Source organism: Vulpes vulpes, chromosome 13 (genome assembly GCF_048418805.1).
Source record: "Vulpes vulpes isolate BD-2025 chromosome 13, VulVul3, whole genome shotgun sequence".
Lineage (NCBI taxonomy): Eukaryota > Metazoa > Chordata > Mammalia > Carnivora > Canidae > Vulpes > Vulpes vulpes.
Genome location: NC_132792.1, coordinates 153,910,591 through 153,935,921, shown reverse-complemented (window position 1 = coordinate 153,935,921; position 25,331 = coordinate 153,910,591). Strand labels below are relative to the sequence as shown.

The following is a 25,331-nucleotide window of genomic DNA, read 5'->3' as shown; positions in this document are numbered from 1 at the left end:
GATCTTATATCTCTGTACATGCACCCATACTGCAAGACCTGTTCTTTAATTTCTAAAGATCAAAATTCTTGGGATAATTGGTGACAGAACAGAAGCAGAGTAAAAGTTTTAGGCTCTCCTAGTTTTGATATTCCTGTGGTCTTTGTCTCTAGGTCAGTGTAAGTTCCTGCCAAAGTATCCTTTTGCTAAGCCTAAACTTCAGAGTGATCTGTCTGAGTTTGCAATTGGGACATCTTGGGAATATGAATGCCTTCCTGGGTATATCAAGGGGTCATTCTTTGTCACCTGCCTACAGTCTTCCAAGTGGTCAGATGTTCAGCAACCCTGTCAACGTGAGTAATCTGTAATAGGGGCATCTTTGGATCTAGCATTGTCTCTCTATGAACAAACCTATTATTTTCAAGATAAAAGACCAGCAAATTAGTAATTAATCTCAAAGGAAGGGGGCTCCTGGGTTCCTTGTGTTTCTTTTATTCCTTTTTGTTGTTGTTGTTTGTTTCTTTTATTCCTAAAACCATTGGGTATTGGAGTTAAGTCATCACAGCTGTCCAGCCCTGTTTATCTTGTAAGCTCAACAACTTTGTTCTCTGGTCTCTATACTGTGTTAGAGTGAGATTAAAAATTAGTATATAAAGAACACTCATGCCCTTTCATTCTTAGCCCATTCAATTCAAGAAATATTTTCCAGTAACCACTAGGTATGAAGCATTAGGCTAGATGATAGGGCTGAGGATACACATAAGAATTTGCTAGTCTAGGCCATTGAGGAACTCCTATACTAGCTGTAAAGACTGGCTCTTAAATAAATGCTGTACTCTGATGTAATTTCTTTATTTAAAAATTTTATGGGGCCATAGAGAAGTAAATAATGAATGCTGTTGGAGAACTAGGGAAATCTAGGCATTACAGGCAGAAGAGACAACATATTCAAAAGCCTAGAGGTACAGGATCCCTGGGTGGTGCAGCGGTTTGGCACCTGCCTTTGGCCCAGGGCGTGATCCTGGAGACCCGGGATCGAATCCCAGGTCGGGCTCCTGGTGCATGGAGCCTGCTTCTCCCTCTGCCTGTGTCTCTGCCTCTCTCTCTTTCTCTCTGTGTGACTATCATAAATAAATAAAAATTTAAAAAAAAAGCCTAGAGGTACAAAAGAACAGGAGGTCTTTGGAAAAAAAGAATAATTCAGTGTGGCAGGAGTATACGGTTCATGATGGGGAATAGTAGTTAATTAAGTGGACTGAAGCTTAGTTGTGATGGGCCATGCATTTTTTCCCCAATAAATAATGGTAAGTCATTGTAAGTTTTTAAATGCGTGGAGGGGAATGGCCACACTTGCGCTTCTTAAAGAAAATGTATGCAGTGGTATAGAAGATGTACTAGACCAAATGGGGACCACAGTTAGGTAAATTTTGTTATTCAATGACCCAATCAGAGATTATAACAATGACTAAGTAGCTGGTTTGGAGAGAGATTTCTGGAATCTAGTCCCTAAAATTTGGTTACCATTTGAATGAAGAGTAGTAGATTTGGAGTATGAGTTACAGAAGGGAAATAATGACTATGAGGGTTTTTTTCTTTAAGCCACAGTCTTGGTAAATGATGCCATCAACTGACAGAATATAAAAAGGGGAAATAGAGATTATCAATTATGGTTGACCACAAATAATGTTTGCATCCATGCTCAGAAATATACAGTGTATGCTTTCCCCAAATCATGTCCTGAAATTGATCCTTTGGAAGATAGAAGTCTTATAAATGTCAAAAAATGTCCTTGAGTAAGTATAAGTCGGCTAGTTGGCAACTCCAGTCAGGTTGGTATTTAATATAAAACACAGAGAACCCCCCCAAATCCCAGTCCCAAATTCTGTTTTGTTTTGTTCTCCATTATAGGTAAATCATGTAGGAGTCCTGGAGAACTTCTCCATGGCTCTGTTCTCATAACCACGGGTGTCGTGTTTGGGTCAACAATCACATATTCTTGTGATAAAGGGTGAGTTGGCAGGAGACCTCTCTGGAATACACAGGTATTAGAACAGGGGTTTCAATCAGAAACTATCAGTTCTCTAAAAGAGATCCGGGTAATTGCCACCCACCCTTAAAAATAGATGAACAAGAAGAAAATTGCCACCCTCATCTGCTCTAGAGAAAACTCTTCAAGATTACCCACTAGAAGAGAAATTTAGGCTACTTTTCTTCTGATTTTAAATCTCCAACATTACTGAACAGGAGCCAAATTTTATTTGGCTTTGGATTGTTGAATTTTTTTTTGCATGAGTCCTTAGTTGATCATCGTTACTTGTCATGCATGATATTCTATCCCTTGCCCTTCTTTCAGTAGAAAAGGAACTAAGCTTTCCTAAAATGTCCACTAGCTGGGAGATGATCACTCATCTCTTTGCCTTTAGATATCGACTTATTGGTGATTCATCTGCTACATGCATTATCTCTGACAATACTGTAACCTGGGATAGAGACATGCCTTTTTGTGAATGTGAGTAAAATGATCCCTTTAATGCCTATGTAATTCCTTTTGTCCCCTGCTACAGAGAAAATGAGCATCTACACATCAAAATAAGTACCCAGGAGAGTTACACTTGGTTTTGATAGTTCTGGGCACAGAGCTGTAGTTTCTCTTCTACTGTATCTCCCAATCCCACCACACTTTCCTTTGATTACTGTTCTTTGATGATAAGTTATTTCATAGTGAATAAGTGCTTAAAATATACTATGAAATTACACTCTGCCATCTTTATTCTGTGCAAAACGTTGGCCATCCTAGGTGTTTCCCATAATAGTTTATCTATACTTTGGGGTGGGGAGTGGGAGGAATAGTGAGCAGATCATAGTTTTACTCTTTGTCAGGCCAGTTCCATGAATCTTCTGACCTTGACACTTCCTATTTAGAATCCTCTTTGAGATGAGGATACAGAATTTCAACAATCTGGGTTAATTGTTGGCTGAGTTGAAGTTTGGTTTGCAAGAGTGAAGACAAAATTCCCAGAAGGTATAACTTTTAAATGCCTTCTTTCTTTTCCCACCTACCCCCCAAAAGCTATTCCTTGTGAGCCACCCCCAGCCATCTCCAACGGGGACTTTTACAGCAGCAGTAGAGAGGACTTTTTCTATGGAATGGTGGTGACTTATAAGTGCCATACTGGACAGAATGGAAAAAAGCTGTTTGACCTCGTGGGTGAGAAGTCAATATATTGCACCAGCAAAGACAATAGAGTTGGCATCTGGAGTGGCCCTCCCCCTCAGTGTATTCCTCTAGTCAAGTGCCCAATTCCAGAAGTTGAAAATGGAATTATAGAATCTGGATTTGGACGTTCATTTTCTTTAAATGATACTGTGATATTTAGGTGTAAGCCTGGCTTTACCATGAAAGGCAGCAACATAGTATGGTGCCAGCCAAACAGCAAATGGGATCCTCCACTGCCAAGTTGCTTTAAGGGTGAGTTGGGTTGAAACTTGGGGGATCTAGAAACAAAACCATCAGAGAAATAGATACATGGTACTTATAGAGGAGGAGGGGAAAGATAGTATAGCTAGTTGGGGATCTTGGTTGAAGAATTTGTAAGTAAACTTTGGAAGTAATATGCAAATGTTGAAGAAGTAGGAAATTTACTATATTCTGGGACAGTGCAAGATCTGCATTAAAGTAGGGCAGATTAGGAGACACTTCAAAAAAAAAAAAAAGAAGAAGAAAAACAGCCACTGATGAGATTTTTTTTTTCCAAAACATATATATGATTCAATTTTACTTAAACAATAATAAAATAAGCTCTCAATCCTATTGGCCATGCCAATGGAGGAAATTGACTGATGTCAGAATTGGATTAAAAATACCATTGAAGTTTTATGTTCTCATTGTGAGAAATGTGGCCCTTATGGAATAAGGCTAGAATTAAGACTGAGTCCTTTTCCCCATTCCCCCTTTCCCCCTACTCTTCCTAAGAAACATCTGACTTACTAAAAACCTGGCAACATGGGGAGCCCCTTCCACAAGGCTTTAGAAATGTTATCAACCTGGTTTGGGGACAGCAGGAAGAAAGAGGTAGATTCTGATGGTAAAAAATCTATTATAATAGTTAGGTTCCCTCGGCTACAATATTAGTGAGAGAATATTCACTAATATATATTTTTTTTAGTTAAATGGAATATGATGAGTGGGTGTTATGTGTCCCAGCATAGATCATGATAGGGAAAGCAGAGTTTCATGGTTCATCATATCTAAAAAAAAGTAATGCACATTAGTCCCACGCCACCTCCACCCGAGCCAAAGGAGTCTCTGCCTTATGCTTAGGAGTGTTGCCAAAACCACCTTCATTCCACCTCTGCTTAGGTTGTAGAGGAGAAAGTTCTTATTTCAGAAATAAAAGGCCTCTGGTCCTGTTCTTTTCTCAGGGTGTCTACTACCTCCACATGTCAACCATGGTAGTTATAACAACTTGGATAAGGAATTCTTTACAATTGGACAGGAAGTGTCCTACAGCTGTGACCCTGGCTATACCCTCCTTGGGACTAACACTATGCAGTGTACATCCTTGGGAACCTGGAGCCACACAGCCCCCAAATGTGAAGGTGCCTAAAGCTTTATTTCATCTTAAGGAAACCATTTCCTGACTCTTCATGTGCCAGCCTTGTCTCTTTTTTCCTAGCAAAATCATGCGATGCCATTCCAAACCAGCTTCTCAATGGCCATGTGGTGGCTCCTCCTAATTTCCAGCTTGGGGCAGAGGTTTCATTTGTTTGTGATAAGGGGTGAGTGTGAGGTGAGAGGGCTTGAATTGAGACCCATGATCCATAGCTAAGCATTGCAAAAAATGATCTTGCAATATAGCTAAAGTTTTTTTCTCTTTCTGATTTTTTTCTCTTATTTTCTTTACCTTGTATGACTAATAATCCTAATAGGAAGCAAATCCTATTGATTTTTCTTCAATTCTGTATATTGTGCATGCTCAGAGGGAGCTAGGAATTGTCCTTTCATCATGTGAAAAGGCAAAATTTGGGGGCAGAAATTAAGGCTCCTATCATGGAGAGTAACGGGGGTTCAGTAAGAGAGGTTCTTTGGGTTGATCTTAGGTAACAAGGTATTAAAGATTTTCTTCATTAGGAACTGCAATTTTTTCCTTCTAAATGGTCAAAAGAATCTTGACATTTGGATGCCAAAGAGGAAATGGAGATTTCAAAAAGAGACTATGACCATTAGGATTTTTTCCTGTGTTTTTACCTGGTCTGAAGTCATTATATAGCTGAGCTGATTCAACCTTGGACTTTTTCCTTAAGCCAGAAATTATTTTTAAAAAAATAGAAGCCATTAATACTGCAGACTTGAGAGAGGTGATTAATTCCATGCAGCTGAGAATCGACTTGTTCTGGTGATGATTTGCTACCCCTTATTGTTTAAGGTACCGATTAAATGGCCAATCTTCTAGTCAGTGTGTCTCAGAAGGAATGAGCGTACTCTGGAATAATAAGTTTCCTGTCTGTGAACGTGAGTAGAAAACAAAAATAATCAATTATGGATCTTGTCCCTTGATTTTTGGTGAATTCTCATACATTTATCAATTATAACTTCTTATTCATATGTGTGCTTTGAATATACGTATGCCAGTCTCCTGTATGTGGTCTAGTTTGCAGAGCAAAACTAAGTTTGTTTAATCAACTATATATTGTATCAGGTACTCTATCTATCTGTCTATCTATCTTTCATCATCATCATCATCATCATCATCATCTATCTAAAGATGAATGTTCTCACCACTTGCAGCCCCAGTTGTGGGTTTGAAACAGGCATTGAATAATTGGTATGTTCCAGGTATTGTACTTGTCATTTCAGGTACTTTAATCTCACTGGATTCTTCTTGTAACCTTATGAAGTGGCTTTGGATTATATTATCAACTAAGAAATTGAGGTTTAGAGAGGGCTTGCCTAGTCATACAGCCGTTGAGATTTGAAATCAGGTCTGTTGAGCCCAAATTTCATTAGTGCATTGGTTAACATATTATTAAGATAATTTTTATGTGCTGTTTGCCTTTTATTCACTATGAAATTGAGGAGACTCCAAACTATGCAATAAATTGGTTCATTGTTACTGTTTGGTTAGGATGGTGTTTATAAACCAGATGATTTGTTTGCTGCAAATGGAGAGAAATGTAAGAACTTAGGAGGTCGGGGATAAGCATGGACTATGAGTAAGAAATAAATTATACAAATTTCTAAGTCTGTTTCTGAAACAGTGACATGACCTATATTTGGACCTTTCATCTAAATGTAAATCTTGGTCATTTTCAGGATTAGTATGACCACATATTTCGTTGTCTGCTTTCAGAGATTCGTTGTGAGCCTCCTCCTCCTATCAAAAATGGTTGGAGCGGTCATTCTTCTGATCCCGTACCTCTTAACACTGCGGTAAAGTACAGGTGTTTTAAAGCCTTCCGTCTCATTGGAGAAAGACTCCTTTTTTGTATAAGTAAAGACCAAGTGAGAGGAATCTGGGATAGACCTCCTCCTACATGTGAATATTATAATAGATATTCTGTTTGCCCTGAGCCCACAGTACCAGGAGGATACAGAGACAAAAGATCTAGACCACCATACAGACATGGTGATTCAGTGACTTTTACCTGTAATACCAACTTCACCATGAAAGGAAACAAATCTGTTTGGTGCCAAGCAAATAAAACCTGGGGGCCAACACCACTACCGACCTGTGAGAGTGGTAAGTAAAAACAGACACAAAGCTAAGTGGAGAGGCTGGGACCTTCCATCTCTGTGCGGACCAAGTTTTTATTCTGAAGGAAGAACAGTGTGGATGTGGAAGAGTGGGAGGGGCAGAAAGGGTGAAAATTATGGTTTCTTGATTTTTTTTTTCATACTCCTGGAGGGATATAAGTGTTCATTCAGCAAACATCAATAGAGCAAAAACTATTCGGAAAATGTAACTGAACATACACCTACCTAATAACTGAATCGAATAAGTCTCACAAGGATGGGGATCATAGTTGTTTGGGATGTGGAAATTCAATGGTTTTTAAACTGTATATCTGAGTTATTGTTAAACTGAGAAGAAATGTGGTATTTAATAGCAAAATACACCCAGTGGATTTAAAACTCATCTTTGAATAGTCGTTGGGCTATTCTGGCAGAAATGATGCCCTGTTATCTGTAGGCTCTACGAATATTTTCTGAAGAGGTCCCCTGCTGTCCAAGTCACCTATGAAGCCATAGCATTTCAGATCAAATGACTTTGAAAATAGGGACTACTATAAATTCTTCATTTTCTTATCATTTGGCTTGGTTTATGTTGTTGTTGAACCCTAAAGCTGAACTTCATTTATACGATTACAGGGACTGACAGCACTTGACAAAGATTGTACCATCAAAATTAGCTGTTTTCTTCATAAAAAAAATACTCGTGATCAATTCTAAATCAATTGAGTTGAATTGAGTTTCTGATGTCAAATCATTAGAAAAATATGAATCTATCTATAGTTAGGTATATAATCTTGGAAGTAGGGAAGATCTTAAGATAGAATGGGGTGAAAGATTTAGATGGATCTATATGTATTCACATGGAAAAATATAGACAGATTATTAAGCAAAGAAAAAACGTAAAATAATATGTATTAAGTAAATTACATACATGTACTGTACTATGAGTTTATGTGTGTATCACATGTAGGATCCCCAAAAGGTATATTACTAATGTCTGGCAGGATGACTCCCTAAATAATAACATACTACTTTTGGTGCAGAGAATAGGTTATGGGTAGGAGGAGATTATGGGTGAAAATGAACTTTTTTTGGTAACTGAAATTTTTCACAAGGTATATGTGATTCGTGTAGCTAAAAATAGAAAATAATGTACCATTTGTAGTACATAATACATGCATTTAAGCCACACCTATCTGATCTTTGGAAGGCTGAGTTGAAAACTAATGTTGACTGTTTACTATAGATCACATGTCATATATTTGGATCTATGCATTAAGTTAAAATCTAGATTGCGAAGGATGTGTCATCTGATGGCCTTTTTCCTAATGTGTGTGTGTGTAAAGATTTCCCCCTGGAGTGTCCACCACTTCCCACGATCCCCAATGGATATCACACAGGGGAGATGGTTGAATCCTTTGCCCCAGGATTATCTGTGACTTACAACTGTGAACCTGGTTACTTGCTTGTTGGAGAAAAGACTATTAGATGTTTGTCTTCAGGAAAGTGGAACGCCGTTATTCCCACATGTAAAGGTACCTCAATTTACGATCAATTTTAAGAATTTGGACTATTCTGGGGCACCTGGGTGGCTGAATCAGTTAAGCATCTGACTCTTAATTTTGGCACCAGTCGTGATCTTAGGATCCTAAGATCAAGCCTCACATAGGGCTCCATGCTGAGTGTGGAGCCTACTTGAGATTTTCTCTCTCTCTCTCTCTCTCTCTCTCTCTTTCTCTCTCTCTCTCCCTCCTTATCTCTCTCTCTCTATCTCTACCTCTTCCTCTCTCTCTCTCTCCCTCTCTCTGCCTCTCTCCGCCTCTCTCCCTCCTCCTCAGTCCCTCCCCCTCCTTATGTGCATGTGCTTTCTCTCTGTGTAAAATAATAAATAAGTAAATAAAATTAAAAAAAAAAAGAATTTGGGCTGTTATTTGCCATGCTTTGCTCATCTTTGGCTTACTTCCTTAGAGGCACAGTGTGAACCTCCAGGACCATTTCTCAATGGACAGATAAAGCGCCCTCCAAGTCTTCGGGTTGGTGCAACTCTGAACTTTGACTGTAATGAAGGGTGAGTGTCAAGAGGGCCTTTGAGATTTAATTCCTTTGGTTTATGTGTGCGTCGTGTGACCTGCCAAGGGCTCCTCTATGAGAATCCAGGGACAGCTTATGGCAAGTCTTGGAGAGATAATGCTTATGAAAGGGGTTGGTACACACCAATTAAGTGAATTTATCTTGGATTTTAAGTGGAGGCTGTTGCTCTGCAACACCCACTGCGTGATAGTCCTGAATGACCCCACTCTGTCTCCAGGTATCGATTACAAGGCCAACCTTCCAGTCGATGTGTAATTGCCGGACAGCAGGCTTCTTGGACCAAGATGCCAGTATGCAAAGGTAAGTTGCAACACTGTGGTTTGCAGCTAGCTCCCTGGTCCTTGAGCAGAACCCTTCATTCTCAGCTTAACTAAAAGCTTTTGGTTTAGTCATTACTATACGGATTCTTATAGAGCAAAAATCTCACATAGACATCTCGAAGGTATATGTTCTCCACTGAAGCATCCTTTGGCCACCTCTTTACCCTGCCTACTCAAGTGAGACAGGGTTCCTAGGCTTTTCTTTCTCTGAAAGCTCTGTAGACTTGCCAGCCAGGCCTGGCACAGAAAGGGGGATCTCCTCAGTAGATATAGTCAAGAATAAAGTTCTAAAGCATACTTTTAAAGTTATACTGCTATAGGGGATCCCTGGGTGGCTCAGCGGTTTAGCACCTGCCTTTGGCCCAGGGTGTGATCCTGGAGTCCTGGGATCGAGTCCCGCGTCGGGCTCCCGGCATGGAGCCTGCTTCTCCCTCCTCCTGTGTCTCTGCCTCTCTCTCTGTGTGTCTATCATAAATAAATAAATAAATCTTAAAAAAAATAAATAAAGTTATACTGCTATAGCTGCCTTGATTGGTACATCGAGGCATGTTACAGATGCAAGTTATCAACTGTCCCTGAACCTAGGATGGGACAGCGGTATCAAGCAACATCTGAGGTGTTCTTTGCAGTATAGCTGCAATCTTGTCATTTCTCTCTAATTTCTTTAGAAATTCTTTGCCCGCCACCTCCTTCTATTCTCAATGGAAGACATACAAGCAGCCCTTCAGGGAATGTTCCATATGGAAGCATAGTCACTTATACCTGCGACCCGGACCCAGAGGAAGGAGTGAGATTCATTCTTATGGGGGAGAAGACTATCTATTGTACCGCCGACAGTCAGAAGATTGGGATCTGGAGTGCTCCTGCCCCACGCTGTGAACTTTCTAGTTCTGCTGTTCACTGTCCACCTCCCCAGATTCTAAGAGGCCAAATATCATGGGGGCAGAAAGAGCAATATTCCTATAATGACACTGTGGTATTTGCTTGCACGTTTGGCTTCTCCCTGAAGGGCAGTAAGGCAATCCGATGTAATGCCCAAGGCACCTGGGAGCCATCGGCACCAGTCTGTGAAAAGGGTGAGTGTTCCAATACTCAGTGAAGGTGCTACTGATTCTTTTTTTTTTTTTTTCTGAAGAGCTAGATGATGGGGTTATGGATTTAAGCAGGGCCTTCTTTTCCAGTTTCTAGTCCTCTCCATTCTACTACCTACAGTGATTATAGATTATATAGATTTTCTTAACATTGTCCCTCAGCCGTTATTTCCATTTTGTGGAAGTATCCTTGGGGGGAAAAGCAGTAGGGGATCATTAAATTGCCTCCTTCTTTAGGGAAGAAAATGCTTGTTTGTTTCAATAGTAATTTTTTTTAAGGGAAGTCAGCAAAGCCACCACCCCAGGGATATTTCCCATTAAACACATGTGCATTTCCTTAAGAAAAGAAGAGATAGAAGAAGACTTAGAGCACCAAGTAGGAACTGAATAAAGTCAACCTAAGTGCAGAAAAGAAAAAGAAATATGAACCACTAAAATTACCCCAAACTGGGTGACACATTAATGATAATTTCTTTGGTTGTTTCTTTCTGCTGTTTATATAAGAAACTTTTTCTTCTTTTCCTTTAGAGTGCCAAGCTCCTCCTAAAATCCTCAATGGGCAAAAGGAAGATAGACACCTGGTCCGCTTTGACCCAGGAACATCCATAAAGTACAGCTGTGACCCTGGCTATGTGTTGGTGGGGAAAGAATCCATACTTTGTACCTCTGACGGGGTGTGGACACCCACTGTCCCGGAATGTAAAGGTGCCAGGCTTTGGATATAGATGTTTTTGGTTTTGAGATTGCTTTGAGCTGATTTCTCATCCAGGTCTCTTTTCCTAGTGGCGGAGTGTAAACCTATAGGAAACCAAGTCTTCGACAAACCCCAAAATGGATTTATTAGACCAGATGTTAACTCTTCTTGTGATGAAGGGTAAGTAAAGGCTGCCTCAGCCTGAGCCAGGTCTGCCTTATCGGCTCACGCTACAAGCTCTGTTGTCAGCATTTGTCTTAAAGACCCTTCCCTGTCCCATGTTCGCAGAAGGGTTGATTGTGCTATTGTTGGGTGCATGGAAACGCTGCCTATGCGATAGATAGATGGTGCCAGTGCTGGCTATAGTTTTGTTCCTATTCCTGTCCTAAAAGTGAGGAGTCTGCTTTGAGCCAATAGCTCTTGCTTAGCTTAGTGGTCACCAGATGGCAAAACGACGTGGCTCTTTGTCTCTAGGTACCGGTTAGGTGGGAGTGTTTATCAGTCGTGTCAAGGGGCAATTCCTTGGTTTATGGAGATTCGTCTTTGTGAAGGTGAGTAGCAAAAATCATGGAGGACCTGAAACAGTGTGAGATGTATGCATTTCCTGGGAGCTTTCTGTTTGAGCCCATGTTATGGAAATAGGAATATTAGGTTCTATTCGATTAACTTTGTCAACAGTTCCAGTTGCACAGTTTTGCTGTTTTCTGCTGTCACCCCTTTCTGCCTCATTGTATGCCAATCAATTTAAGCATACTTAGTTTCTGATTCTCTTTTGTGATTGAGGAGTTTAAGAATAATGAGGACAGTGAGTATAGGAGCCACCATCTTTAATTTGAGGAATGCTGTAGTTTAGTGGAGAGAAAGGGGATTGGTGTGGGATCTGAACTCAGATTCTGTTTCTGTTCCTTAACTTAACCTGGGGTAATTTATATAATTTCTGAGAAATTCTAGCTTCTTAAAAAATAAATAAATAAATAAATAAATAAATAAATAAATAAATAAATAAATTCTAGCTTCTTATCTGGAAAGTTAACTTAAGACTGCAAACTTCAATGTTATTAAATTCAAATGGTACTATCCCTACTTTGTAGATGAGAAAATTACCTGTCGAAAGTAGATGCTCAGTTGACAGTGATTCTTGGCTAACCTATCATATCACCTCACCACAAAGATGACACTCAAAACTTATTTCTACCCCCTGTGCCTTTTATTCATCTATTGGTTATTTTAAAAAGCAATGATTTTAATTGCCAATTTACTACTGGACTTTACTGCCTCACAATACGATACTGAAGAACATGTTCACTTTTAACAAAGATTTCCGTTACAAAAATCTTGGCTACAATGTCTGTTTAAATAGAATTTTACATACACAATGAGCTTTGGTGTAACTCCTATCATCAAAACTCATCCATATCCTCCAAGAAACCTGATAACAACAGGTTCATAACCAGCTTCATTTTTCTTCTTCCGTGTTTAATACTGGAACAGAATTCGACAGTAAATTCTCATCTCTCCAGATATCACCTGCCCACCACCTCCTGTTATCTACAATGGGAAACACACAGGGACTTCCTCAGAAAATGTTCCATATGGAACCGTGGTCACCTACACGTGCAACCCCGGGCCAGAGAGTGGAGTGAAATTCAACCTCGTTGGGGAGAGCACCATCCAGTGTACAAGCAATGACCAAGAGATGGGCACCTGGAGTGGCCCTGCCCCTTTCTGTAAACTTTCCCTCCCCACTGTCCAGTGTCCACCTGTCTATGTTGCAAATGGATACAAGATCTCTGGCAAGGAAGCCCCATATTTCTACAATGACAGTGTGGCATTCAAGTGTAATCGTGGATTTACTTTGAAGGGCAGCAGTCAGATTCGTTGCAAGGCTGATAATACCTGGGATCCTGAAATACCAGTTTGTGAAAAAGGTAAAGACCCAATGGAGGAAAAATGAGGTATTTATTTATTTATCATCTCCAACCGAAAACTAGAGTCATGGAAAAAGACAAAGGTGCACAGATTACTATCCCATTTCTTCCATTCTGTGATCGAATGTCCTATGTGTTTTTATATGTTCTTCATGTAAATGCCCCTTTGGATCTGGGATGTATTCAGGGGAGATAATGAGAAGACTTTTTATGTTTTTATTTTTTTCAAGTTTTAATTTAAATTCCAGTTAGTTAACATACAGTATAATATTAGTTTCAGGTGTACAGTGTAGTGATTCCACACTTCCATGCCCCACCCAGTGTTCCTCACAAGTGTCCTCCTTTGTCCCCATTACCTATTTCCCCCATCGCTCCACCCACCTCTCCGCTGGTGACCATCAGTTTGTTCCTTATAGTTAAGAGTCTGTTTCTTGGTTTTCGAGAGGACTTTTTTAAAGGTGACTGGTTCCTACAAAAGAGCAGAAACATTTGATAATTAGAGTTTCATAATCTTTGGCTTAAAAGTTTCAGATTGTCTGCTGTTCGGTGCTGTACACTTAATGTTCTTGTGTATAAATCCCTTTTTTGTTGTTGTTGGTATTTATGTGGGGAGTTTTCTCTTCAGACTGCCAGCCACCTTTTGGGCTCCAGCATGGTCGGCATACAGGTGGAAACAGGGTCGTCTTTGTCTCTGGGATGACCGTAGACTACACCTGTGACCCTGGCTACTTGCTTGTGGGAAACAAATCCATTCACTGTATGCCTTCAGGAACTTGGAGCCCTTCTCCCCCTCGGTGTGAAGGTACTTTCAGTTGCAGAGTTGTTTTTCTCCGTGATATCAGGCATGCATACATAATTCAAACTTTGTTCTTCTAGAAGCACCATGTCAACCTGTGAGAGATGATTTTCAAGAGCCTCCTCCCATTCAATCACCTGTGATACCAGTTAATACATCCTGTCAAGATGGGTGAGTATGAGATGGTCCATTCTGAAAAGGGGTCCCCTCCTCTTTTTGGGCATTAATTCTGTCCTCAAGTTGTCTTGATGACTCCTCCGAGAGGTCCCTCTTTGTCCCATTCCTAGAGAATGTGAGGCTCCACTGGTCTAACTACATCTCTCTTTCAGTTCTTTCTTGACACGGAAATGGCTTTGCTGTGGAAAAACTCTATGTCTAAAGTAGTTTTCTTACCTGGAGGGCCAGGAGTTTTAGCTCCTGTCTGCTGACCTCTTCTTTAGAAGTGCCCCTGTACCTGTGCTTTAAGGAAGCTAGGTTGCAGAGATATGATATTGAGAAGAGGAAATACAGTACAATCTCTCTCCAGGTACCGGTTGACTGGACATGCTTATCAGAAGTGTCAAGATGCAGAGAATAGGGTTTGGTTCCAAAAGATTCCACTTTGTAAGGGTAAGTCAGAAAAAAAAAAAATTGTCAGTGAGGTAGTAAGGCAGGCCACTGAAGAACTAGCCTTATAGGTCCATAGTCTATATGTTCTATTTCATTGTACATAAGATAAGGCAACTCTTGCCGTGTTTGGTCGGCACTGGCATTGGGAAACAAAGTTGTCAAATAGGAACTGAGTATTTGCCATACATCTGCCTGCGATTTAAGAAAAAAAAAATATAGCCTATGTTTCTAGTTTATGGGAGCATAGCTATATTTCTTCCTTTCTTAATACTTTGTTTTCTGAATTGTTTTGGAATGAATATGTATTATTCATGTAGAGAATTAAATAACACTGGTTTAAAAAAATCTTATTTATTTGAGACAGAGAACACAAGTTGAGAGGAGGGTTAGAAGGAGAAGCAGACTCCTCGTTGAGCAGGGAGTCTGATGCGGGGCTTGATCCCAGGACCCTGGGACCGTGACCTGAGCCGAAGGCAGACACTTAACCGACTGAGCCACCCAGGCGCCCCAATAATGCTGTTTTACAGGAAGCATAATCTGGGTCCCAAAATCTCAATTATTTTGTTGTCCCATGTAGTACATGCAGTTGCCTAGTTTTATTTGTGCCCGACTGAAGACTGTCCACCCTGGTGTGCTAGCTGAAGCAGAATTTCCTTAATCTCTTCTGCAGTTATTCACTGTGAGCCCCCACCCATGATTGAGCATGGAAGACCTAGGGGCGTGATGGCAGAGCACTTTCTGTATGGAAATGAAGTCTCTTATGAATGTGACCAAGGATTCTCTCTTCTGGGAGAGAAAAATATACGATGCATAAGTGACCCTAAGGGACATGGATCTTGGAGTAAACCTCTCCCGCAGTGCTTAAAACCTCCTCCTGTGACCCACTGCCCTAACCCAGAAGTCAAACATGGGTACAAGCTCAACGAAACTCATGCTTCATATGCCCACAACGACACGGTATATTTTGCCTGCAATGCTGGCTTCATCATGAACGGCAGTCATGTGATTCAGTGTCATACCAATAACAAATGGATGCCAGGTGTACCGACTTGTATCAAAAAGGGTAAGATATTTTAAGGAACAAAGTGTGGGCTATTGCCCAGAATGAAGAAAAAGGGTTTTGAATCTACATTGACCATTCAGACTATAGGAAAGCATGTGAGAGCAAAGGCAATCTCGTTGTTTTATAAGACACCTGCCTTATCTTTTTATCTCATCCTTCCCCCCTTCCCTTTTTTTTGAGATTTTATTTATTTATTCATGAGAGATGGCGGGGGCGGGGCAGGGGGTGGGGCACAGACACAGGCAGAGGGAGAAGCAGGCTCTATGAGGGAGCCTAACGTGGGATTTGATCCTGGGACTCCAGGATCACGCCCTGAGTCAAAGGCAGGAGCTAAACCCCTAAGCCACCCAGGGATCCCCCCCTTCCCCTTCTAGATATGTTGAGCAAAAGTACATGAGAAGATAATGGTTAACTTCCAAATTGATGGAGTCTCTGAAATTTATTCTTTTTACTAATACTTTTTAAAAAAAACACATACTTTTGGGAGGGCAAGTATTTGGCAATGATATTGCTTGATAATTTGATATTTAAGGCTGTGATACCAGCCAGAAAGAGAACTTGGGGTTTGTGGAGAGGAATGCTAGCCCTCAAACCCATCGAATTGTCTTCCCTGTCATTTTAGTTATCACTTGGAAGCTTTATTCCTGTCAGTAACTGTCTACAAAAGAGGCTGCCAGTGGGTGCCCCAAGAACTGAATTCAGCTCACCAGAATGGTTTTCTCATCCTAAGTGAAACCCATTTGCACAGCCCAGGATAAACAGTGAATGTGTAACACAGTGAGGGCCCCCTTTGCTTTCCTGCAAGGCACCTGTATCTGGAACCAGGCGACGGCTGCCATTTTCAGGACAAATGCTCTCTGGTCATAAGTGGTGGCTTTGCTTCCTGGTTCCTGGAAGCATTTGGAGTGTCAGACCCTTAAACTACAGCTTCTGAGCTATTTAAGGGGTAAAGGGAAGAATACTATTAGCTAATAGATGACGATCGTGGGCCATGACCACTGACCTTTCATTATGTTACTTTTGACATTATTCTTCAAATCACATATATGTAGGCAATGCAGATTTCTGTCCAGTGCTGCTTGGTTTCAGTGGAATGAATATTTCTGGATACCAATTAGTTGGCTTATATCCTACCTCTCAGTTTGGTGTCACCCACAGATAGTGCTGGCTATATGTTCCTCTGTGCTAAATTAAAGATCCTTTTTTATTGGTGTCTAAGCTTTCATAGGATGTCAACTTCCACTTAAGATACCCAATGGGAATCATACTGGTGGAGATACAGCTCGATTTTCTCCTGGAATGTCAATCCTCTACAACTGTGACCAAGGCTACCTGCTTGTGGGAGTGGCAATCCTCCTTTGCACACATGACGGAACCTGGAGCCAACCTGCCCCTTATTGTAAAGGTGTGGTGTTTATTACTCTCTTGTTTTTTCAATCAAATTTCTCCCAAATAGGCATTCAGTTAGGTACCTTCAACTTAAAATAGACAAATAAATGCATTAATTGGACCATTTATTTAATGCATTTAATTGGATGGATTCAATTGGATGAATACACTAGTTAGTCTGCATACCGCAAAATAAGAAAAAATGACTTAGGGTATAGCTTATCTGAAGAGTGATCACTTACATAGTCCTTTAAATATAGAAAATTGAAGTACTTATAACAAATTAAACAACTAAAGTGCAGGCTGAATTTACACTGTAGTTGTAGTTATGAGTGTGCGTTTGGCAAAATACTGATAAAAACGCAATGATTTTGTCAGTATGTTTCCTCTGAGTGGTGGTGGAATTACGGGTAAGTCAATCGGAGAAGGACAAACATTATATGTTCTCATTCATTTGGGGAATATAAATAATAGTGAAAGGGAATATAAGGGAAGGGAGAAGAAATGTGTGGGAAATATCAGAAAGGGAGACAGAACATAAAGACTCCTAACTCTGAGAAACGAACTAGGGGTGGTGGAAGGGGAGGAGGGCGGGGGGTGGGGGTGAATGGGTGACGGGCACTGACGGGGGCACTTGACGGGATGAGCACTGGGTGTTATTCTGTATGTTGGCAAATTGAACACCAATAAAAAATAAATTTATTATAAAAAATAAAATAAAAAGGAATTACGGGTCTATATCCTTTTTTGATAAAACCTTCAGAATAAATAAATGCATATGAAATATGCATTATGAAATAAATGCATAAATAATGCATATGAAACAGGAGTAGTGAGTTAATACCTCGTATTTATTGGGCACTCTACAAAATGCCAGAAACTGCTCACATCTTATATGCATTATCTCCTGATCATCTTCCTGAGAACCTTGTCAAGTTGGTGCTATTCTTATTCCTGTATGACACATGAGGTCTTGGTAGAATGGAGAGACCTGTAACCTACCCAAGGTCACACAGCTGGGAAGTCCTAGAGTCATGACCCAAATCCAAAATCTCCCACTATTGCCCCCTCCATGGCAAGATGAAAGAAGAAATGAGTAAGTGTGTTCACATCTGGACAATTATAGAGTAAGGATGGAGCAGATGAACTAGCCATTCGGAATTCTTAATATTACCCACTTAGCCCTTCCGTTTCTCTAAGAGGCCATTAAAATTACCCAACACTATTAGTTTAGAAACTAAAGCACAAAGAAGAAAATAATCTGGCTTAAACTATCTAAAGGTAATTGAGATTGATGGTTGACACAGAAATAACTCTGCCTAGGATATAGCCTTTTGTGTTACCACAGTGAGGCTTTCCTTACTGAGAATGAACCTAGTTGGGTTTGTAACCCTTTCCATTCAGGGTACTCTCCTTTCTTGAGAAAAGGCTAAAATATGACCCAGCTTCAATTAGCTTTCTTTCATTTCAGAGGTAAACTGTAGCTCCCCAGAGTATATTAATGGAATCCAGAAGGGGCTGGAGCCTGGGAAAATGTATCAGTATGGTGCAGTTGTCACTTTGGAGTGTGAAGAGGGGTATACCCTGGAAGGCAGTCCCCAGAGCCAGTGCCAGGATGATCACGGATGGAACCCGCCCCTGGCTGTCTGCAAATCACCAGGTAACTGCGGAAGGCTTCCACACATGTGGCTCTTACTTGTCTCACTGGAGAGAAGAGAGTGAAAGGTGGCCCTCGATGTCAGGGACCTGTAGGTTTTAAATCAATATGGGTCTATGACCAGTGCTACAGTACTGGGCAAATTTGAAGTTAGTGGTCTATTCTAGAAAAAAAAACAAAAACAAAACTTTCTGAGGATGGGGAAAGTAAAGAAAGAAGTACTAACTTACAAGGTGCAAAACAACAACCTAACATTTTGAAAGGAGTCATTACTGAGGTTTCCCTTGCTGCATCTTGACTTGTAAGTACTTACCATTGTGACAAGGACCTCCAAAGAGTATGGAGCACAAACTTTTAGAGCAGTTCATATTTGCATTCTAACCCAAGAAATCTCTGATTATCAAATTGATTGTGTTGGCTTTTTTTCATTCGTGAACTCTCCCAACTTAAAGTGATATTTAAGTGTCTAGTGAATTGTTACATAAAAAATGAAGGAAGAATGCATACAATCCAGGGTCCAGATATATCTCTTTGAGCAGATTTCGAGAGAAAGGAGCTGTGTGTTATCTTGGGGCTTTGGGGTGCACTGGAGCATACACCTAGACTAATATTTTCATGATTTTGTATTCTCCTTAGCCTCACTTGCTCCTCTTCTTAGTGGTAAGTTTTCTTAAATATTTGAATTAAATTTCTAATGATGTTTTATTTTTAAAAAATATACATAATTTGACATTCTATATCCTGCTATTATTCTTGTTTTTCACTTTAGCTCCTAGGAAATTCTCCTTTTTGGGGTTTTAATGGTCTTTTCATATGTACTGCATATTACAAACTGACACTTTTGAATAGAGTTGACTAAATGATTTTAAAAGCCCAGTTTTTAAGTTGACAGTTTAGTTTATATTAACTTTTGATCTTTTGCATGATTTGGTACTATCAAACAGGGTGACTTATTCTGCAGCAGCAAAATAGATTTTACAACTGAGAGGTAAATGTTGTTATGCTACATCATGGGATCCTTGTGTCCTGAGCTCCTAGTATCATATCACCCCAGTAACAAGAATATTATTAATAAAACTGAAAGGGACAGAAAAGCTCAACAGACACTTGACTAGAGCCCTGTGGTCAAATGCTTGGTGCCTTAGATTAAATGTGAACTGGGCTGGATCAGAAAAAACTTAAGCCCAAGTATGATTATTTGGGAATTTAACATTTATATGACTGACAAAGGATAAGTATAAAGTCACATAACAATTTCCTCACCACTAGGAATAGCCCCACAATCCCTTCAAAACAATATAGGTCACAATTTTCTGGCATTTGATACTTGTTTTGTTTTCTAGGTCTTTCTGCAGGTTCAGTACTTCTTATATTCTTGATTGGTGTCACCTTATGCACAATATTAAAACACAGAGAACGGTAAGTTCAGTGCATGATTGGCCAAAAGGCACAAAAGGTTTCGGCTTCTTGCCTGAAATTAAACTCAGAAGCACAAGTTATATGACATGAATATGTAAATATTGTAGTATGGTAACTGGAGTAAGGGACCTTGTGCCATATAGAAGAAAGCCCTCTCTGTGAGAACTTAAAAAATATCAAACACTTGTTGTATTTGAATGAAGTTCATTCAGATGGTATATAATTTTAAAATCTAGGAAATTAAAATTTAAAAAGTCCCAGTGATAACAACTGCAAATATTTTGGTATATTCCTATCTGATCTTTTATTCTTTCTCTTTCTCTTTTTCACTAAAATTTTGACATTATAATCCCCTGCTTTAATTTTTTTAGTTTGGCTTTTGTCTCTTGTATCTTTATGTTGTGTTTTCTTTTTAGTTATTTAATACTATATTGTCCTATGTATTTCTATATCCTGGAAATTTTAGATTGCTTCCACATTTATTTTGGTAATAAATAAAGATACAAGAAACACCTTCAGATAAATCTTTTCCCACATCTACTTATTTCTGTAGCACAGATGTAGAATTACTAAGGGTAAGAGTATGAACATTTAAGATACCTAATAAATATTGCCAAATGACTTTCCAGAAAGTTTATTCTAACTTGACCATATATCAAATAATTAATATATTTTGATATGTTGTATTTCTGGACTTCTTTTCCTGCTGTATAGATCTGTCCTTCTATCTCAAATTCATTTATGTTTAATTAATATGGCTTTCTGCTGTTACATGGTAGGGCAGGAATACCTTTGCTATAATTTTTTAGGATTTTCCTTTCTATTCTCTTCTGTTTGTTCTTACCACGTGATTTTTAGATCATTTGGCATTTCCAAAAAACATATGTTGTGATTCCATTTAAGTCTATGGATTAGTCTGTGAGAAATTGACATCTTTTCTGTAATATGTTCCCATTCACAGTTGTGAAATGCCTGGTGTAGGCATTAGACATGAAGGGGCTATGTTGATACTATGTACTCATGGCACCTGTGAACCTGAGGCATTTGTTCTAAGCCTGCCAGACCCGGGCACCTCCGGTTCACAGGTGCCATCACAGTTATATCGAATCACTTATGTGGTTCTTACCATACCAGAGTCTTAAAAGGGTCTACAACTGTGATATACTTTAGACTGTAGTGTTGACCAGAAGATGTATCCCATAATCTTTGTTTAATGAATGACTTCAGGAAAAAGAGTGTTCTATGACCAAATAAGATTGGGAAGGTACTACATGCTGTATTTTTCTCACGAAAATTCACAATGATCAAGAGCATATTTCAGGTCCTCTAGGCAGGAAGCTTGTTTAATTTTATTTTTATACCAGAATTCCCCAAACTAATTGGACCACAGAACTCTTTTTCTCATTTAATGCTTTCTCATCCCATGGAACTAAGGTTTCATTTAACAGTCACTGGGGATCCTAGAAAGGTGGGCAGGAGTTAGAGCATCAAAAGCCCCACGTACCATGACAAGGAGTTGGGGTCTATCCTGTAGGATCTTAAGGTAAAATAATGTGTTCAGATATGCATTTTCAACAGGAGGGCCAGGACCAGGTTCTCCACTAAAGTAGTAGTGGGCGGGGGGGGGGGGGGGGGGGGCGCGGGGAGGGAGGATCAAGAGCTATCCTTGCCCTTAAGGAAAGAGGATTTCCAGGACTTAGTGACTTGCCAGATACAGGGAGAAAGGGACGAAAACAATGACTCATGTGGATTGGATCCAGTGGTTCACCAATAGAGAAGATGGGCAGTTTTGTGTAGAAAGAGGAGTTCAGTTGTGCCCTATTACCTTGGGGCACCTACAAGGTAAAACTCCAGAAAAAGGCCTGTACTCAGGTAGGCAACATTTATTAACTCCCATTTGAAGCCTGTGACCAAGAAGAAAAAAAAGGTATGAATAGGGATGAGGACAGGTCTCAGCAGGACAGTAAAACCTAAAAGGGAGGAAAGGAAGGAACAGTCAGAGGTAGGAGGAGAATTAGGAAGGAGGACTTTCACAGAATTCAAGGGAGATGAGGGTCTTCAGGACAAAAAAAAAAAAAATGGAGATGTCATTTACATGGCTTTCCTCACAGGAAGTTAGAAGATAATTTTAGCCAAGAGTTATTGGAAATTTAAATAAATAGAAAATGTGGCCTCTATCTCTTTCCTTCATGCTCCTAAGTTTGTTATCGGAGGATTACACGTGTAGGAAAATTGGCAAACTTTAGGAATGCCTACAAGCTGAAATAATTTATGATGTTCCTGGCAGATTAAGTTTATGAATATGATTATATCAAATACTCTGTTTAAGTGCCCTCATTGATATAAGCCAAACATATATGCTAAACTGTATTCCTAAGCATCCCTCGTTTGTTTTATTTCTAATTTGTAACTGACTTCAATTTACTTTCTAGTTGATATAGACATTTGAGCTGCCTTAAATACTTTCTGTAAATGAGATGAGTCATTGGTCACCCAGAAATGTTGTCTAAGTAACAAAATTAAATAGTTCTAAAGGCCACTCAGACATTTAAGAGGCACCATTCTTCATGTTCACCACTTATGTTTATAAGCTGACCTTTTAAATATGGTATGAGCCACATGCTCTCTATGTACCTTTAGCAGAAATCTTGCTTCTTCAGTAATTTTGTAATACCTTATTTCGGAATTCCACATGATAGTGTAATCACATTTTACTGCCTTTTGCTAATTTTGGCTAAGTGGTTTTAGAAGCACAGTAAAGCATATGGGCTTTCAAGGAGTAAAAGTAATGTTGTCCTCTTAAAAATCACAAGGATTCTGAATTTAACATCAAATATAAGAATTTTCCCTTAAGTTACATTGAAAGACTATGCCCCAAAAAGATAAATTTGTGGTCATGTCCTAAAATAAAAGCTGCTTTTTGATTGATTTTTTTCGAACTGAGGGTCGTATTTATGTCATTGAGGGTCTTGGATCTGGAGTAAAGCTACCTAATATCAACTTCTGACATGGACATTTGTCATCCTAGCGAGTTATTTTTATGAGCGCTTCCAAACAATAGGGGTTATAGTGACTATCTTCTATGATACTTAGGACAACAAAATGAATCATTCATGAAAAGTACTTCTCATGTGATGGGAATTATGGAAAACAAACAACTATAACATGTTTATAGTAATCATGCCAGTGAGTAAAGAGTTTACTTTTTTCTTCTTCCATTTAGCAATTATTATACAAATCAAAGCCCTAAAGAAGGAGATCTTCATTTAGAAACACGAGAAGTATATTCTATGGATCCATACAACCCAGGAAGCTAATCAGAAGACAAACTGGTATCTAATGAAATTGAAATATTTCTATTCATTTCTGTGTTAAAATATCTTCAATTTATATTTATCAATAATCATAGTACTGAATATGTATGGTTCTATTGCACAAGTCTTTAGTAATCAAGCACAGAAATTGCTAATTACCTACTTCATATTGCAAATTAATGCCCCTAGGGTTTTTTTTATTCATTCATCCATTCAACAAATACTGAACACATATCATAATAATTAAGAATAAAATAAAAAAGAGGATGAAAAGCATTTTGAAGAGAAATAAAGCAGAAAAGGAGCTAGAGCAGAGTAGTTGGAAGGGAAGTCCTCACTAAGAAAATGGCATTTGACCAAAGACTAAGATGGAGTAAGGAGGAGGCCTTATTGGTGGTAGGAGAACATTCCAGGAAGAAAGAACAGCAGGTGCAGAGACTATAAAGTAGTGTGTGCCTGCTGTGTTGGAGGTACAGCAAGGAGAGCAGCGTGGCCTAGTTGAACTGACCAAGGGAGAAGAGAGGTGGGGATGAAGTCAGAGAGGGGGTAAGGGGAGGAGGGTGAGGAAGATACACAGAGTATGCTAGGTCACTGTAATGGGCTTGATGTGTATTCTGAGATGGAAACAAAAGGAGGTTTTAGGTGGAGGAGAGAATGGTCACCTTAAGTGTTCTGTGAAGAATTGAGTGTGGGAAGGTGAAGGTGGAAGATGGGGAGCCAATGAAGACTTTATCACAATTATCTAGGCAAGAAGCTGTGAGTGGCTACCACCAGGCTGGGGAGAAGAGGCCAGCATTTGTATTTTTAAGATAGTGACAGGAGGATTTGCTGGCAGTTTGTAAGGGAAGAGGTGGTGATGATGTCAGGGTTGTTTTTTATTTTTTGGTGTGTGTGTGTGTGTGTGTGTTTGTTTGTTTGTTTGTTTGGCCTGCCAACCAGAAGGATGGAATTGCTGTTAATTAGGATGACTGACAATGTGATAAAAGCAGGATTAGGGAGAAAAACCAGGAGTTTCACCTTGGAGATGTTAGAAATGAGACCTCTAATAGGCCTCCATGGAGAGGTATCAAGAAGGCAGCTGGGTGTACCAGTCTGTATTTCAGAGAGTAGGTCCAGGCTCAAGACCTAGATTTGGGCCTTGTCAGCATATGGATAATGGATGGATGCAATAATGAAAGCAAGTAAGATGAGCAAGGGAGTGAAAGGGGCCAGAAGAAAGGTCCGTGTGCCCAGCCTTGGGTCCCTCCACATCAGGAATCACAGAGTGTGAGAGGGAACCAGCAAAGGGGCGAAGCAGCAGCCTCTTCATGTGAAGAAAGAAGTCTGAGGAGGAGGGAGTGATCAACTCTGTCAAATGCTACTGACTGATCAAGAGCAGTAGTGAATACGGACCCCTGTGTTTGCAGCACAGGAATCGTTGGTGAACTTGACAAGAATCATTTTGGTGAAGAGGAAGGAGACAAACTCCTGATGGAGGTCAGCTTAAGAGAGAATGAAAGGAGATAAATCGGAGGTCTCAGCTGTAGACCCCCCTTTCAAGGAGGTTTTCTACAAAGAGGCACCGATGGAGGGAGCAGATGGCAAGAGTAAGAAGGAAGATCCCAGGAACCACCCACTCTTGAAGAATGGAGAAACCGCAGCCAGGCCACCATTTCCATATGCTGATGAGAATGATCTAGTAGGAAGGGGGAAATGATGACAGGAGAGAAAAGGAAGAATTGCTGGAGCAACATCTGGATAAGCGAGAAGGGAGGGGTCGAGTGCTCCAGCCCCGAGGCAGAGCTTCGATGGGAGTGTGGCCTCCCCAACAGGAGAGAGGGGGGGCGGTGCAGGTGCAGATGCTCCTGTGGAAGTTCTCTTCTGGCGATTGTGTTTTCTCAGTGGCTAGAAAGCAAGACAGTCACCTGACTGGGAAGGGAGATGGTAGGGGTTTAAGGAGAAAAGAGAAGGCACCGAAGAGTGAGTCACCATGGGAGCTGAAGATGGAATGACAAGGAGCATAGGAAGCTTGACAGAGAACATGGAGGGTCCCCTAAGGTCCCCAGGACTTGTCTGCCAAGCCCAGGCATGGTGCTGAGCATCTCTCCTGCCTTATCTCCGTTTTCCCTCCCTACACAGTGAAAGGTGTCAGCCCGAGGTGAGCATACAGCATCCAAGATGAGAAAACTGAGGCTAACCTATTGGCCAACGGTCTCGGAATCAGTAAGAGGCGAAGGTTTGAATTCAAGCTCAGATCTGCCTTCAGACT

General features: G+C 40.1%; 1 protein-coding gene across 9 annotated transcripts in view; it reads left to right on the top strand.

Annotated features, from left to right (window-relative positions):
- The window catches only part of CR2 (complement C3d receptor 2), a 33,355-nt gene that overhangs the window by 6,749 nt on the left and 1,275 nt on the right, over positions 1-25,331 (top strand). Inside the window, exons 2-26 of one of the 9 annotated variants that reach the window (XM_025987300.2) lie at positions 153-332; positions 1,888-1,987; positions 2,403-2,488; positions 3,050-3,448; positions 4,402-4,578; positions 4,656-4,758; positions 5,406-5,491; positions 6,330-6,719; positions 8,059-8,247; positions 8,681-8,780; positions 9,021-9,103; positions 9,792-10,199; positions 10,743-10,919; positions 10,998-11,088; positions 11,383-11,459; positions 12,429-12,836; positions 13,462-13,638; positions 13,713-13,803; positions 14,159-14,241; positions 14,912-15,304; positions 16,524-16,709; positions 18,165-18,353; positions 18,987-19,010; positions 19,694-19,769; positions 22,993-23,101. In XM_025987300.2, the coding sequence (XP_025843085.2) occupies positions 153-332; positions 1,888-1,987; positions 2,403-2,488; positions 3,050-3,448; positions 4,402-4,578; positions 4,656-4,758; positions 5,406-5,491; positions 6,330-6,719; positions 8,059-8,247; positions 8,681-8,780; positions 9,021-9,103; positions 9,792-10,199; positions 10,743-10,919; positions 10,998-11,088; positions 11,383-11,459; positions 12,429-12,836; positions 13,462-13,638; positions 13,713-13,803; positions 14,159-14,241; positions 14,912-15,304; positions 16,524-16,709; positions 18,165-18,353; positions 18,987-19,010; positions 19,694-19,769; positions 22,993-23,086 (4,367 nt within the window). In that variant the 3' untranslated portion in view covers positions 23,087-23,101. Of the gene's footprint in view, positions 1-152; positions 333-1,887; positions 1,988-2,402; positions 2,489-2,901; positions 3,002-3,049; positions 3,449-4,401; positions 4,579-4,655; positions 4,759-5,405; positions 5,492-6,329; positions 6,720-8,058; positions 8,248-8,680; positions 8,781-9,020; positions 9,104-9,791; positions 10,200-10,742; positions 10,920-10,997; positions 11,089-11,382; positions 11,460-12,428; positions 12,837-13,461; positions 13,639-13,712; positions 13,804-14,158; positions 14,242-14,911; positions 15,305-16,523; positions 16,710-18,164; positions 18,354-18,986; positions 19,011-19,693; positions 19,770-22,992; positions 23,102-25,331 lie in introns of those variants that run through there. The other 8 variants (XM_072733368.1, XM_072733369.1, XM_072733374.1 and 5 more) reach the window with 8 other exon arrangements.